This window comes from Drosophila sechellia, chromosome 3L, assembly GCF_004382195.2.
Source record: "Drosophila sechellia strain sech25 chromosome 3L, ASM438219v1, whole genome shotgun sequence".
NCBI classification, from domain to species: Eukaryota; Metazoa; Arthropoda; class Insecta; order Diptera; family Drosophilidae; genus Drosophila; species Drosophila sechellia.
The window spans coordinates 12,309,475-12,325,043 of NC_045951.1; the positions used below are offsets into that span (position 1 = coordinate 12,309,475).

At 43.9% G+C, this 15,569-nt stretch overlaps 1 protein-coding gene across 1 annotated transcript; it reads left to right on the forward strand.

The window, feature by feature from the left end:
* Window positions 1–3,535: 3,535 nt before the first annotated feature.
* Window positions 3,536–15,569, forward strand: LOC6605471 (homeobox protein caupolican). The gene is made up of 5 exons (XM_002030268.2): window positions 3,536–4,739; window positions 10,726–11,211; window positions 11,507–11,625; window positions 12,247–12,569; window positions 13,447–15,569. The coding sequence occupies exons 1-5, from the start codon at window positions 4,689–4,691 to the stop codon at window positions 14,517–14,519; spliced, it is 2,052 nt and encodes a 683-aa protein (XP_002030304.2). The 5' UTR covers window positions 3,536–4,688; the 3' UTR covers window positions 14,520–15,569.

Consider the following 15,569-nt stretch of genomic DNA (forward strand, 5'->3'; position numbering starts at 1 on the left):
TGTCCATACAAAGCATCTACTTATAATTGCCCAGGGCCCAACAAGCCATCCATATGTATCTAGCTAACTATGACCGAACCTACTTATCACGTGCCGAGCGGGGCAGCGATATTTCTGGAGCGGAGTAGCCGAGCAGAAAACCAATTGGAGATTCGGAATCACGTCAATTGTTGCGACGACAATCAATCGTGACTGCGGATAGGATGTCGATGTCAAAACGCCGACAAAAGGGAACGCACGCGCAAAGAATTCGGAGGAAAGGGTCCCCTACCTATGCCCATTCCCATACCCATTCCCATTTCCAATAGCTATAGTCGTTCCCATTCCAAATCGGTTGCTTTTGACTCCGAGGGCGATCGGCACTTGAGGCACAAAGAGCACCGATTTGTTGATTTGTTTTGAGAAGTGAGTAAATAAGTATGTTTCCATTTATGAATGTGTTTGTTCTTGCTGGTGTTGCTGCTCTGTTTGATCAGCAATTTCATTTTCGAGTGCCATCGATAAGATGGCCAGGTGATGATAGTGTGACTCTTATCTAGAATGACTGATAACGCCAAACACTGATTGGTGGTGCGTGGAGTTCCCACCCACTGGCTGGCTATCTGTCGATAGAGTTTTCCGGCTCAAAAATGGAGAATATTATGCCCGGGGATTATGGCCAATTTGTAACAGAATCTTTAGTGTTGAGTACACCCAACATGGCTCCCCTTGGAGTCGTGGCTTAAACTGGAGCTCCAACTCCAAGTGTGCAAGCCCAAAACACAAACGAAAACAAATTCATTTAAAGCAATTTGCATGAAGAGATAGAGAGTCCTTTTTGTGCTTGTTACGGTGACTTTATCGTTTATCGTTTTGCGAAAAGGATTTTATTATATTCACCAGAAGCACTATCCTTTCGCCTTTGCATGTGTATGCGTGTGTGTCTGTGCGGCAGAAGATTTTTCGCCGAGAGGAAACTGTATGTGTGAGTATCTGTGTGTGTGTGCCACATACTGAAAAGCGACAATTTCATGTCCAAATGCTTTCCAGGTGACACGAAACAACACTTAAGTAAGAAGCCTTTCTGTGGAAGGAGGTGGGTGTTGAATATTCTGCCTGCAACTCTCTGTGCAGCTGTATACATGCCACCCACTCACGCCCACTCAACGTCCACCCACCCACTCACACACATTAGCAGTTAAATTTGTTGGAGTGTGTGTGTGCGAGTGTCTCTGAACCAACGCACCTGGCGTCGAAGAATAATATCTCTTAACGCCAAAATCTACATTTAAATTGTTTTCAATATAATCTGCATGTCCTGTCCACCGAGTGAGCAATGTTCGAGTGTGTGTGCTGCACTAAATGAAAGCAGAGCTCAGACAATGGGAATCCTCGGATCAGGACACTTATGGGCACGGGCTAGGTGCTCCCAAGGATATGCGACATGTGCCACAGTTCACATGTTTGAAGTCATCAAACAAATCACTCAGAGATATTGATTCAAGGAGGTAAACACTGCAGAAAACATTAGATTCAGTTAAAATATGCTCAAATTAGCATTGTATTCATTTTACATATTTTCTTAAACATTAAGTATTTATTTAATATAAGCATATGTTTAATGTTAATTTTTTTGAAACGTTCATCTAGTTCATCTACTCAAGCCGAAATATCGAAACTCAAAAAAATCACACCATTTAATCCAGCTTATTTGGTGATTCAGAAATTGTTTAAATATATGACTATATTTTTTATTTATGTTGTTTCCAATTGAAAAATAAATATTTGCAACTTTCAAGCCAATAACAATTTGGCTCTTTGGAAATTAAATTTTTAAAAGCATACATTTGACTACTGCTTTAAATTTCATGGATAAATTCTTTATTCTGAAATGCGTTTCTTTCATGTGCATCCTTTCGTATTCCAGATCCCCAGACTCATGAAGTGGGTGTAGAATTTCGTGGCGCCGCCAAGAGCGTCCAGCAATTGAGTACCGATCACGAGTTTGGGCATTCGGGCACTTTTTCCACAAAAATAATACCCGGTGCATTTTCATTTTCCTATGCAAATGACACATTGCTGCACACACATTTACATATGCGTACGTTTGTAAGTACCGAAAAAAAGTGCCACATGTGCGTCTCCTTTGACTTTGAGATGCACTCGCATTTATAATAAATGGCAGCGCGTTAACACACCAAAACATCAAAATACTCATTTTACAGAAATTCCCCAAAAACGTTCGGTTCCCCTACCCTCCCCTCCCACATCACATACCATTAATTAGAACGCACTCGACTCGAGGACCCTCGAGTGGACCGACCACGCCCCCTTCCTCGGATCGAATGGAATCGGATTGTTTGTTTGTTTTTTCTCCCATTTCGGTATCTTGTTACGATTAGCTAGTTCCAATTAGCTGCGATTTTCGAGATTTATCCTTGAGATATTGGATCATTAAGGACTTATATGGGAAATGTACAATGCATATTTAGAGCTATTTTAAAAAAACTACACGCACACTGTAGTAATTTAAAAATAATGTTAGGTGTTGTTGATGTTACCAATAACTTACAGATTTATTTTGTTTAAATAGAAATCGATTTTGGCTTCCTATTACGTGCACAAGCAGAACTTCTAAAATAATTTAATTTTATTAGTTTTTAGATTTTCCAAGTTCTTTCACCATTTATTGGGAGCCCTGTTAAAAAAGCAAATATGTTTATTAAAACATAAAAACATGTTTATATTTCCTTGCTTTTGTTATGTCTAAATGAAACAATAAATATTATTTGTTGTTGTTTTTGCCACATATTAATTTTAAGTCGTGTTTATTTAAATATTAAAAATTCTGTCTTCGAATTTTCAAAGAATAATTGGAAGTGGATCAAATAAAATATTAAATTACTCAATTTTAAAGAGATTGTAACCCGCCTTGAAAAATATATCTATATATGTATGCCTGCAAATTTTCTTAAAAAATATATTTAATTAATTAAATTTATGTTTGATTTTTTTAGATTGGTGAAAAATGTTCCATTTCTTCCCACGAATGTATGCATTCAGACGCATTTTGAACAGTTATTGTGATAGCAAATCTTCAGCAACTCTTTGCTAGTTTTTCCAATTATTTTTCTATTGTACTTTTTTATCAAAATTTGGAAAATTCTTGGCCAACTTTGGCTACAATATCCAATTGGGAAGCCTTTCGATCGTGGTCCGCCATGAAATCGCTTCCAACGTCGACAGAGAGGGGACGGCAGAAAGAGAGCGTCGACTTACTTTCCAGTGCTTGGAGGTGGGCGTTCTCAACGAACAAAGCAACATCAGCCCCAGAGAGTCGACCCATCTCGCTCGTTACCAGGCCTCTCACAGACGTGCAAGCGAGATAGCTGCTACTCGTGGCTGTCAGTCTGATTGGAACGCTGGCCAATGGGAGAGCTCCTAACTGGCAGGCTCTCTCGCGGCCCTGCAGCCATCCCGTTTGCACCGCTGCTGCCTTCTCTGTCACACGCAACCGTGCTGCTCGCTGAGCGGCCGAAAAACAGTTTGTTCCGAAACGCGAATAGGTGCGCATCTTCGCATCTTGGCATCTCCGCGTCGACCAGAAAACTCGAAAAAAGGCCGAAACGAAAGTACCGACGAACGAGTTACAGTCACCGGATAAGTCACAGTCGGTTATTGAGTCGCATTCACTGCCGTCGTCACCGTGGAGATACCGCTGACAGGTTGGAACGGAACCCGTTTTTACTGGAGCATTGCCAGCGGATCGTATCGGCAGATGCAACCGACGTAGATAATGAAGTGCGTGCAATAGTTATTATAAAAGTAAATACGAAAAAAAGAGACCCGAAAAGACAGGCAAACCTCTATAGAAATGTCTCGTTAAATATCCAAAAGAAACTCGCCATAACTTCAAAACTGTCTATATAATAATGGATCACAAATCAAAAAGTTTCCTAAGCTGACTTTAAAAATATTCGACACAGTGTGGAAAAAACTGAAATACATCCCCAATCAGTGGGTAAACTCGAAAACCAAACACTTAAGACCCGCTGACACATTCTTTTGACCGAAGACTGAAGAGCCGCGTACATTTGTAAATCTGTTTGCGGCAAACACTTGAAGCCAATTTGGTTTGCCCGGCTGTCGTCTGTGTGTGTCTTTTTTTAACCATTTTGGTAACCGGCCGCCAAAGAGTCAAACAGAGTCAATAAAAATCGAGTTAAAACGGATGAAAACGGACGAGCGAAATAAAACAGCAAAGTCACACAAAACAAACAAAACATTTTCCGGCTCCGGCGACATTAACAGAACTGCTCGACATCGACAATTTGTTTTATCAATTTTCAACAAGGCCAGCCAGCAGCAACAACAACAACAAAAGCACAACACCCAACAAGCCAGCAAACAACAAAAGCGCCCAGAGTGCTTAGCCGTCGAGCACGCACGCCAAATCCGCCCAGCCACCCAACCAACCACCCACTGGCCACCCACTTGAACCTCCCTTAACCACCCAGCACCATCCCCACATCCTTGGCCACCCCTTTTTCGAGGGCTCCGCCAGCATCCGCATCCGCAGCGACATCCGCACAGTCGAAAAAAAAAAATAAGAAAACAATAAGCAAACAACGAGGGACGCCCCACAGTGAAGCCCCGGCACAGTGAACTCGCGTGTCGCCGCTGTTTAGGCCAACTCAGCCAGCGAGACAATGGCTGCATATGCGCAGTTTGGATACGCTGGCTACCCGACGGCAAATCAGGTGGGTTTATTGTTTAAAGATTAACTGTTTACCCTTTTGTTTAAGTCTTTATTGATTAGTGAGCAAGTATATTGAATATTTGTGTACTTATTTTATATGTACCTTAAGTACAAACCTCTGAAATTGAAACTTAACTTAAGTTTTAAACGGTTACTTAGCACAGACTTTCCTTTTTTTGGAATCCATTATAATAGATCCAATATTATATCTTATAAATACAAACATTACAGTTTTTAGAAGTATTTTTTCCAATAATATATTCAATTTTAAAAGTAACAAATTCAAAATCAATTAAGAACATTATTCGAAGTATTTTTGTAATCTCATAATTTGTGTTCAAAATGAAGGCCATAAATACCATATTATAAAGAGCACTTTGCTTACAATAAGTATTGTGCGTCGAAACTGAAGATTTATAAATACATTAAATTAAATTTGGTTGAATGTTAAAAACCAGTTGGAAGAGCAAATTATTGCTACTGACTGCCTTAAATTTAAATACACAGATGGCTGAATCATAACAATTTATATTGGCCATGAAATTAAATTTATTAATTTCGTTATATGTATTTATTATATTTTGATTTACAGCTGTGCCATTTCAATATGCAGCCATAACTTGATCATTTCAAAAGACACTCCAATCTACTATTTATTGAGTGCGTACTAAAATAATATTTGGCACACACACAAAAGATGTTTCATAAAACCAGAAACTGAGTCAGTTGAATATTTTGGCATGTGCGAAAAGGGAAATCTTTAATAATGGACGGTGTGAAATAACCTTAAATTTACATATTAAGCCGGCGGGTTTGGGTAGCAGCACATGCACATGAATATTCAAGCACTTTGGCAACGGTTGGGCTCCTGGATCCCTATATATATATACATACATATATAATATATATATATGCGGATATAGCCATAATGGCCGCCCCGCCGCCAAGAAATGTTTCACAATTTAGGACAGCCGTCACCGCCTTGGATGCAAATCGCTGGTAACCGATGGGCGGGGGTCTGGTGAGGCATTCCGGTGGCAGTGCATCGTCCGAGGTCTGGTCATAATTACCCGGTATTCGGAGCTCAGTAATTCAAATTAGTTGGCCCAAACGGAGGGGGGAATGAAACACTTGCAGCTACAAAGCCCTTGCAATGCCCGTGTAAGCCATGTTCAACGACTACTATGTGGTCAAATGCGTCAATGCTAGTGCGTTTATCCTTCTGCCAATTTATATATATTTATATATACATATATGTATGTATGTATCCCATATTCCTGACCACGTTGGCTGGCATAAATTTATGCTAATGAAGCCGCCGGCGGAGTGCTGCACCATTTATTATAATATGCAAACTTGGTAAATTACAATAATTAAAATAATGAACGCTCAGATTATCGACTATAATTATGGCTGGAGATGTGCAAAAAGCCTTTGGCCTTGCGATCGATTAAGAGCCAACCAGAATTTTGTCATCGTTTTGGCTCATTTGCATACGGCTACTAAAGCTACTAAAAGCCACTAAGTGCTACTAATACTAAGCCCAATGAAAGACTGGTCAGTTGATGTGGCATTCGGTTGCCAAATTTATGCAGTGCACACACTCGGGCTCTCATTAATTTAATTTTAATTTCGACGCCAAGACGGCATTCCGAAAAAAAAAAACGACAATATATGAATTTAATCAACGGCTGACAGTTGGCAGTAGTAAAAGAACTTGCAGGCACACATCGCACATCGAATTCTTAACTTCCCATGCGAGCTGTTCACGCATTTCATGGCAAAATAACTAAAATTCTAAGGCAGCAAAAAGTGCGCGACGATGTCGAGTCCTGGATCCACATAGGCTCCATCCGAATCCGCCCAATTCCCCATCTCCATCTCCATCGGGACGCAAAAGGACAAGCCCGTAAATGATGCGAGAAAAAACTAATATTTCGCAGTGTGCATTCCATAATTGATTTATGAATTTTTAATGCAAACATTGAAACCGCAGTTGAGTTGCGAAAGAGTTGTTCCACTGCGAACCATAGTATTCTGCGCCCCAACTTAATTCAATAAGCGAGCCACACAAAAAACCGAGCAACTTATTCGCATTAGCAAAAACGCACTTTGGAGCCTGTCGTCCCTTTTGGCCATTCAATGCACGGCGAGAAAAGATGTGGGGATTTGTGATTATTTTCAAAAATATTTAAAAGAAATAGAAGCGACTTTGATGCCTAAATCGGTAATGATAGCTGTTTACTACCATAAAACGTAAATTTACCTTTAGTTTTGGTTACAAATGTAAAGCCATCATAAATTTAATTAATTTTAAAAATTCTTCAGGAAAGTTTTACTTTATGTAATGTCTGCTTTCTACCAGTTCTATATACTTATGTATTTAAATATATTCAATTGCTTTCATCTTAATATATTCAGTAAAATAGTAGTTGTTAAATGTATCTAGAAACTAGAAAGTGAGAATTGCTAGACTTTTAACTATTTACTATTTCATATGAGGTTTTGTGATAATATTTTTCCCAGTGCACCCCTTTTAAAGTGGGCCTGGGTATCTGTATGAATATGGCGTACTCGTTTGGCAACGCAATCCTGCGGATGAATGTGAGAATATGCCAAATCCAAGCGGACTGACTGCGAACTCGAATGCGAACATGTGTTTGTGTATGTAGGGACTCCTTCGCATTTTCAGCTTCCTTGTCGCCGAGCTGGGATCCTCATATTTTCGCTTATTGTTCTGGCCTGGCGTCAAGCATCCCCCATACCCCTCAACTGAAGGAAAACCCCCCATACTAACCAATCCCAACCCAATAGCTTTTGTTTCGCAATCGTCGTTGTTGTTAGGAGTGCAAAAACCAAATCCATAAACGCATCTCCAGCGGTAGCAGAAACAACAGCAGCACCCAATAACCACAACAATGCCGATCTCCTTTGTCTTGACTATCCCATACCGTGCCATCCCATGCCATCCTATACCATGCCATAGCATTCCATACCATACCATACCATCCTAACCATACCATATCGTACTCGTGCGTTTGTGAATTGGCAATGGGCAATGGGATGGGGGGTTGGTAGGAGTTGGTAGGCGGACTCGTGAGCTTTAACATAAATCATAAAATTAATAACCGTAAAGTGACGGCACCAGCTCCACCAACATCTTGGCCCCAATGGGTGCGGGTGGCCATCTGTAGCGGTATCGGTAAAGGTATCTGCAGATACGTATCTGCATCTGTGCATCGGAAACTGCATCTGGATGCGGATATGGCTGTGGCTATGGATGTGGGCACTTCAAAGGCAGAGATAGAGATTTACACGATGTCCATGCCGGTTCAACCGAATTACGGTCAATGAATATTCGCCCGCTTTTTCCCATCTTGTTTAGGTTTTATGCTCTTGTTATTGTTGGTTTGCAGCTCGTTTAGACTTTCGCTTGTCCAGCTGTTTTGCAGATTCCATGTTTGCGTTTTGCGGCTAAAGATGCAAGGTTGAATTGCCACTTTGAACTTTGGTAATGGCGCATAAAAATCGGGCTCGTATGGCTTGTCTTACTGGTGATTGAAGGGCCTTTAGATGGTTTCTCACTGGTAATTAGTGGGAAACACATTCTGGCAATATTGATGACTTGTAGGTCTTTGATTTTGCTGGGCATTTTTTAGATACAATATCTAATAAATAGAGTACTATATTATCATACAAGTTTAATTAGTCCTGCAAAGCATTTAACCCCGTTAATAAGATCATAAAAGAATACTCTATATGCAAGTAAGTTAATTACAAATATATAATATTTATAGCAAGCTAAAGACCACAATTTATTATTGATCGATTTTTGTGCTCTTAATTTATTTAGTTTTATAACATTATGGCTGAAAAACACATCTTCCTATATATTACAACATTTAACTCAGATTCATAAATATTTATCAATACATTTTATTACAACTTACTTTTTTGGACCTAGCATAATATTACTATCAGTAACAATAAATTTATAGCATTTTTGTATCCACAATATTTATATGAAATACTAGAACAGCTATAAGAGTTTAAATTGATGTGATGGCAACTAACTTCATACGAACTCACCAAGTGATTAAGATAGATGTCAGATAGCCACAAGTGTGAATACAAAATATTCTTTGTGGCAACTCCGGAAAATATTCCTTATTAAACTTGCCGCAATTTGACACCGGCTGCAAAACTGTCTAAAAAATCATAAAAAGAGCGCCCAACTTTAAGGCAGCGTTTAGGAGCTGCCGACAAGTTTCAGCATTTCCGCCGAATAGAAACCCAACCCCACCCAATCCCTAACCCATACCCAATCCCGAACCCAATCCCTGCCTCCAAGTTGGTTCCACAGAGTGTGGCTTATCCTATCTGCAGTCACCTTGCGATAAACTCAGCGGCTGGGCGCTCTTCGCTGCACTTCCTGCGATTCTTTTTTTTTTGTGGTTTTATTTCTGCAGGCGAGTGGTGGGTGAGTGGGAACCATTAAAAATAAACTGACTTGCGTGCCGATAATAAGCACTGTTCCAAACGAGAACTTGACCAGCCAGTCCAGCTCCGCGTCCAGCTCGCGTCCAGGTCCCCAGATCCCAGTCGCCTGTCCTCGTCCCCGCCGATATGTGTTTTTTATGGGCGGCCACAAAAACTGAAATTGATGTTCGAATCGCCAAGGAAAAAACCAAAAAACAAATAAAGAGAAGGAATATAAAGTATAATAAGAAATGAGCGCGCCCAGCGTTTTGTACATTAGTGGAGACAGTCGACGACGAGCCACTTCCATTCATTCAGTATTCATTAGATTTCATTCATGAAACACCTTCATTATGCAACAATTTCCTGCTGCTTTTTCGACGTCGCTGCGAAATTGCCCCGATGATTAGATAGTCGGCAGGAGGTGTTGGCGAATCAGCTCGTTTAGCCTTCAATTACCATTATTATTTAAATCACATGGGCAGAATCGTTCAGTAGCCGTGATAGGCGGAGAAATTTGGCCAACACGTTACGGTAGCCACTGGATTATGCATATAAGTATGAGAGATACTGTTATTGGGCATCGCTGTCAGATGAAATAACCGATTTGAAAGCGCGTGAAGTGGAATCTGACAGTCAGTCATCATCTATATTTCGGGATTTTCCAGCACAGATCGATCGATTCCCGATCACGAGGTTGGAAAGCAGCCAACGGCTCAGATGTCTCCGATTCGCTGCGGTTATCGCAGCAGAGGATATGCCATATAGGGGGTCATATCGGAGGAGGAGGAGGGCAGTGCGGCGAGTGAGCGGAGTCTACCTGCCCTGTCCCTCATCATTTGATTGCCCTTTTGGCCAGGGCCGTGCCCATTCCCGCTCGATCGATCGGTCCACTGATACTCAACTCGGGACGCTCGAGAACCAAACCGAACAGAACCCTCTTCAAAAGAGCCCCGATTCTGGATTCTGGATTCCCGGTGCCCAATGTGCGATGTGCTCGGCTTGGGACGAAGAAGCAGTATCTGAAATCTGACTGTGATAAATTGAAAATTAATGAAGTGAAAATAGATGGAACGGATCGCAAAATGCGCCAGGCCAATAAAATATTTTGACATTTGGAGTTATCATCTTAATCTGCTTTGTTGATTTCGACCTGGTCGGTCGGCAGGGACATGCCTTTGCGCTTACCTTTCCTTCGTCCCTTCGCTTCTCTTCTCTTTGCTCTTGCGGGTCCTGCCAACTCCACCTGTTCGTGCACCGAGAGAAAAATGGGGTTAAAGAAAGAAACACCTATGCTAAGAAGTTCAAGCAATCAAAATAGTTATTAATGTGTTTGTATTATAGAATTAAGAGAACGATCTAATTAAGTTTCACTGTCTTCGTTTAAAACCTATTATTAATATTTAAATGGATATTTTTTTTTCAGTGTACACACATTTTTTCGGGTTCGAGTTTCTTTTTTCGGCATTGCTAAAATTTGCTCTTTTTTCCCTTCGGCATCTTTGCAGCTGACTACCGCCAATACCGACAGCCAGAGCGGCCATGGCGGAGGATCGCCGCTATCCGGCACAAATGAGGCTTCGCTGAGTCCCTCGGGCGGCTCGACGGCCACCGGCCTGACCGCCGGTCCTCTGAGTCCAGGTGCACTTTCCCAGTCGTCGCATCATGCGGGCCACAAGGGTCTGTCCACATCGCCGGCGGAGGATGTGGTTGGTGGCGATGTGCCCGTTGGCCTTTCATCTGCCGCCCAGGACTTGCCCAGCCGGGGATCCTGTTGCGAGAACGGCAGACCCATCATCACGGATCCCGTGTCTGGCCAAACCGTGTGCTCCTGCCAGTACGATCCGGCTCGACTGGCCATCGGTGGCTACTCCCGCATGGCCCTGCCCTCCGGCGGCGTGGGAGTGGGCGTCTACGGCGGACCGTATCCCTCTAACGAACAGAACCCGTACCCCAGCATCGGAGTGGATAACTCGGCCTTCTACGCACCTCTGGTAAGGATCGGGTGTGGGTATGGGAATCGCTGGGTAGTCGGAAAGTCCCACTAATTGGCTTTGTGCATTGAGCGGAAGTCCGCGCAAATGCGAGTCGACAGGCCGAGCAGATATCGCCATGTTGGCCGTCAGCTCGTTAGGCCCGGTAACGTGTAACTGCCACGATTACCTGATTACCTGGAGGCTGACAAACTCACTGGCTACCAAAGAGTCCAGCTTACACGGGACTCACTGCCTCCGGCTGCCAGCAGTTGTGACTAATTCGTTGATGGCCCATTGCCGCCCTCAATTCCAGAGCAATCCCTACGGCATCAAGGACACCAGTCCCAGCACCGAGATGAGCGCCTGGACATCCGCCAGCCTGCAGTCAACCACCGGATACTATTCCTACGATCCCACGCTGGCGGCCTACGGGTGAGCATCTAAAAACTAAGACAATTGGATAACACATTTGGCAGACTTTCAGTAAAATTTAAACTAACATTTAATTACAAATCAGATTATATACAAATAGTTGTCGCTCATGGCGTTCCAGGCACCAAAAAGAAACAATAGAGCTGTAGTTCAAGAAGTTCCAATGTACAAATATACAAATGGGAAACTTAAGTGGGCTTAAAATGTTGCCATGGGACAAAAACTTTCGCGTCGTGTCGTCTGCCGGGTTTCTTTTTATTTATCGCTTAAAAGGGTATGTCTGGCTTAGAGTTTGAGCCCCGGGGCGCGGTTTTGGTTGAAACGGGACTAGGAATACCAATTCCATTGCCATTTGATGTTGACCTAGACGAGAGGAAGTTGCAAATGCATTCCGGCGGTGGGGGTAGCGTACGACTCTTATCAGCGATTGTTACCAATAACTGATTAGTGTCTTTAAGGTGTGTGCTGCGCGCTTTGTTTACCCAAAAAAGCTGATAGCAGGCCGGAAAATCGGTGTTGCCCTAAGCAAACTCATTAGTGGCCATGATATTAGGGCGCAACTACAACTCGGCAATGAGAGCCATATTGATTCGGGGTGTATGTATGATTTCCAACCCGCAGATACGGACCCAACTATGATCTCGCCGCCAGACGGAAGAACGCCACGCGGGAATCCACGGCCACGCTGAAGGCCTGGCTGAGTGAGCACAAGAAGAATCCGTATCCCACGAAGGGCGAGAAGATCATGTTGGCCATCATCACCAAGATGACCCTCACCCAGGTGTCCACGTGGTTTGCCAATGCTCGTCGCCGGCTGAAAAAGGAGAACAAGATGACGTGGGAGCCCAAGAATAAGACGGAGGACGATGATGATGGCATGATTTCCGACGATGAGAAGGAAAAGGATGCCGACGATGGTGGGAAACTCTCTACAGAAGCTTTCGGTGAGTCCAAGTGCCTGCCCATTCCTGACCTCCTCAATTAGTAGTCCTCAGCGATCTCTTTGTAATTTCTTGAGCTCCGGCATATTGTTTTCCAAACGCCTTGCCCCATTGATTCCTACGCCCTTCTTGGCCTGACTGGCTGACCCGCCCCTTTAGCAGATTTGTGGCACTGGGCTTTTAAGTACAATTTATGTGGCGAGGCGAATGTTATGCAACATTCGTCTGCCCGTCCGCCGCTCCAAAGTCCGTATAAAGTCCGTCCGTAGTCCGTCGTCCGTTTATTTGTCTGACTGCTTAGGCGACATCCTCCCCGGAAGTTGACAGCACATTGTTGGCAAAGTGGCCTTGCGCCCGCACTCCGATTCCAAGATGCACTGCGCGAAAATATGTAACACATCCAAGGACTTTAAATTTCAATAAATTCAAGTTTCGAAAAGATTTAACAATCAATGATTTTCACGAATAAAGTTCCTTCTGTTAAGATGACCATAAGCCAGTGGTTTGTCGACCCATTTTCTCCGTGTACTCCGTCTCCAAAGTGGCCTTGTTCGAGTTGGCGACACATAGAAATGGTGCAACGCAGCAGGGATAGGGGCGGAAGAAAGGGGGCGGGGGACTTGGGCGGTAGTCGGCGGAAACTCGAGTCTTTTGCTGCTGAAAGCTTTCTCCGCTGGCTGCGAGGGTTGCACGCATCAACGCCCACCAACAATTTCAAGGGTTTTTGCCACTGCCAGCTGGCAGCTGCCAAGAGTTCCACCTCCTGGAAGTGCCAAGTTTTGCAGTCCTCTAAGAACTTGTCTGCTTCCTGCCTGTGACTTGAAATTAATTAAATTTATTTTGTGTCTCCACATGGTCTCTCCCTCCTTTAATCTTTTAGATCCCGGCAATCAACTTATCAAATCCGAACTGGGCAAGGCGGAGAAGGAGGTGGACAGTAGTGGTGACCAGAAACTGGATCTGGACCGGGAGCCACACAATCTGGTGGCCATGCGTGGACTGGCGCCTTATGCCACGCCCCCCGGCGCCCATCCCATGCACGCGGCCTACAGTTCGTATGCGCAATCCCACAACACGCATACGCACCCGCATCCCCAGCAAATGCAACACCACCAACAGCAACAGCAGCAGCAGCAGAATCAGCAGCAGCTGCAGCACCATCAAATGGAGCCGTACTATCATCCGGGTGGCTATGGCCAGGAGGAATCGGGTGACTTTGCGGCCCAAAAAAACCCGCTGAGCAGAGACTGTGGCATCCCAGTTCCGGCGAGCAAGCCCAAGATCTGGAGCGTGGCCGACACAGCCGCCTGCAAGACACCACCGCCCACCGCGGCGTACCTCGGCCAGAACTTCTATCCGCCCGCATCGGCGGACCAGCAGTTGCCCCATCAGCCGCTCCAGCATCAGCAACAGCAGCTGCAGCAGTTGCAGCAGCAGCAACAGCAGCACCACCACCCGCACCACCATCATCCGCACCACTCGATGGAGCTCGGTTCGCCGCTGAGTATGATGAGCAGCTACGCCGGCGGATCGCCATATTCGCGGATACCTACGGCGTACACGGAGGCCATGGGCATGCATCTGCCCAGCAGCAGCAGTTCCAGTTCCTCCACCGGCAAGCTGCCACCCACTCACATCCATCCGGCGCCGCAGCGGGTGGGGTTTCCCGAGATCCAGCCCGATACTCCGCCCCAGACACCACCCACTATGAAGCTGAACAGCAGCGGCGGCAGCAGCAGCAGCAGCGGGAGCAGCCACAGTTCCTCGATGCATTCCGTCACTCCGGTGACGGTGGCTTCCATGGTCAACATTTTGTACAGTAATACGGATAGTGGTTACGGACACGGACACGGTCATGGACATGGCCACGGACATGGACTAGGGCATGGACATGGGCACATGGGCGTCTCTAGTAATGCCTATCTGACGGAGGGTGGGCGTTCCGGGTCGTAATTCGACCTTGAACCGGTTAGTGGAGAGCAGTTAGCAGTTACCAGATACCAAATAGCAAGCGAAACTACTTACACATTTCGAGATGGCGGGACAAGTGCAAGTTGGCGGGCAATCCGCGATTACGATTACGAGTACGTTTAACAGATAGCGATAACTACACTAATTATTTTGCAATAAATGTAGCTTAAGTATGGCAATAAAACTTTATTTCCTACCATATCATAAATTATTTCGCTTTATAACTTTAATTAGCATATTCACACACAACCGCTGAAATTCTGCGAGACGAACATGTCTCGATGGTGGTGCGGTGGTAGTGGTGGTGGTGCGGTGGTGCGGTGGTGGGGCCCAGACATCTGAGCCGCCCACTTTGGGTTGCTTGTCATGCGTTTTTTGGGGCCCGGGGCTTGAGTCATACGGCTCCAAGTTTAATGACTCGAAATAAACGCACACCGCACGAGCTCATTCATCTTTCGAGTGGAGAACGTTGAGTATGAGTATAATGATGCCAGCTACTACTACTCCACCGTGTTATAAATCAAGCGATCTTTTTGTCTTAAGACAAACATTTCCTACCTTAAGTGCTTAATCCATGCAACTTAATAATTTTAGATAGCTACCGCATAAGATCTTGAGGAAACAACACGTTGTATTAGTGCTAGTATCCTGTGAATTTCGAGGAGCGAAGCATTAGTTTTAAGAATTTGCCTAATCCCTTTGGACCTTCGACTTTCAATAACGTATACTCGGCCAAATAATTAATCCGTGCACACACATTAATAGTTAATTAATGTAATTAGCCACACACACAATTCGTTTGATAAATTTGTAGAGAATTTTTAAGTATCTGTGATATATGCATATAAACACATACTATACGAGCAAATTAACTGCGCTAATTTAGTTAATTCACACTTACTTCTTTGCACACAAAGGCACTTGCGTTCGGCAAACTGGTTCGAGACACATCTAATGGCATTCATTTTGTAATTGTAAATAGTATTTATGTAAATTTTCAAATTTAACAATAAATAAAGTTGAGTAAATCAT

Excerpts from the sequence above, each read along its gene's own strand:
- LOC6605471 (XM_002030268.2), top strand. The coding sequence starts at position 4,689 with ATGGCTGCATATGCGCAGTTTGGATACGCTGGCTACCCGACGGCAAAT. Across the intron at positions 11,212-11,506 it reads CGGCCTTCTACGCACCTCTG|AGCAATCCCTACGGCATCAA; the intron begins GTAAGGATCGGG and ends CCTCAATTCCAG. Across the intron at positions 11,626-12,246 it reads CCCACGCTGGCGGCCTACGG|ATACGGACCCAACTATGATC; the intron begins GTGAGCATCTAA and ends TCCAACCCGCAG.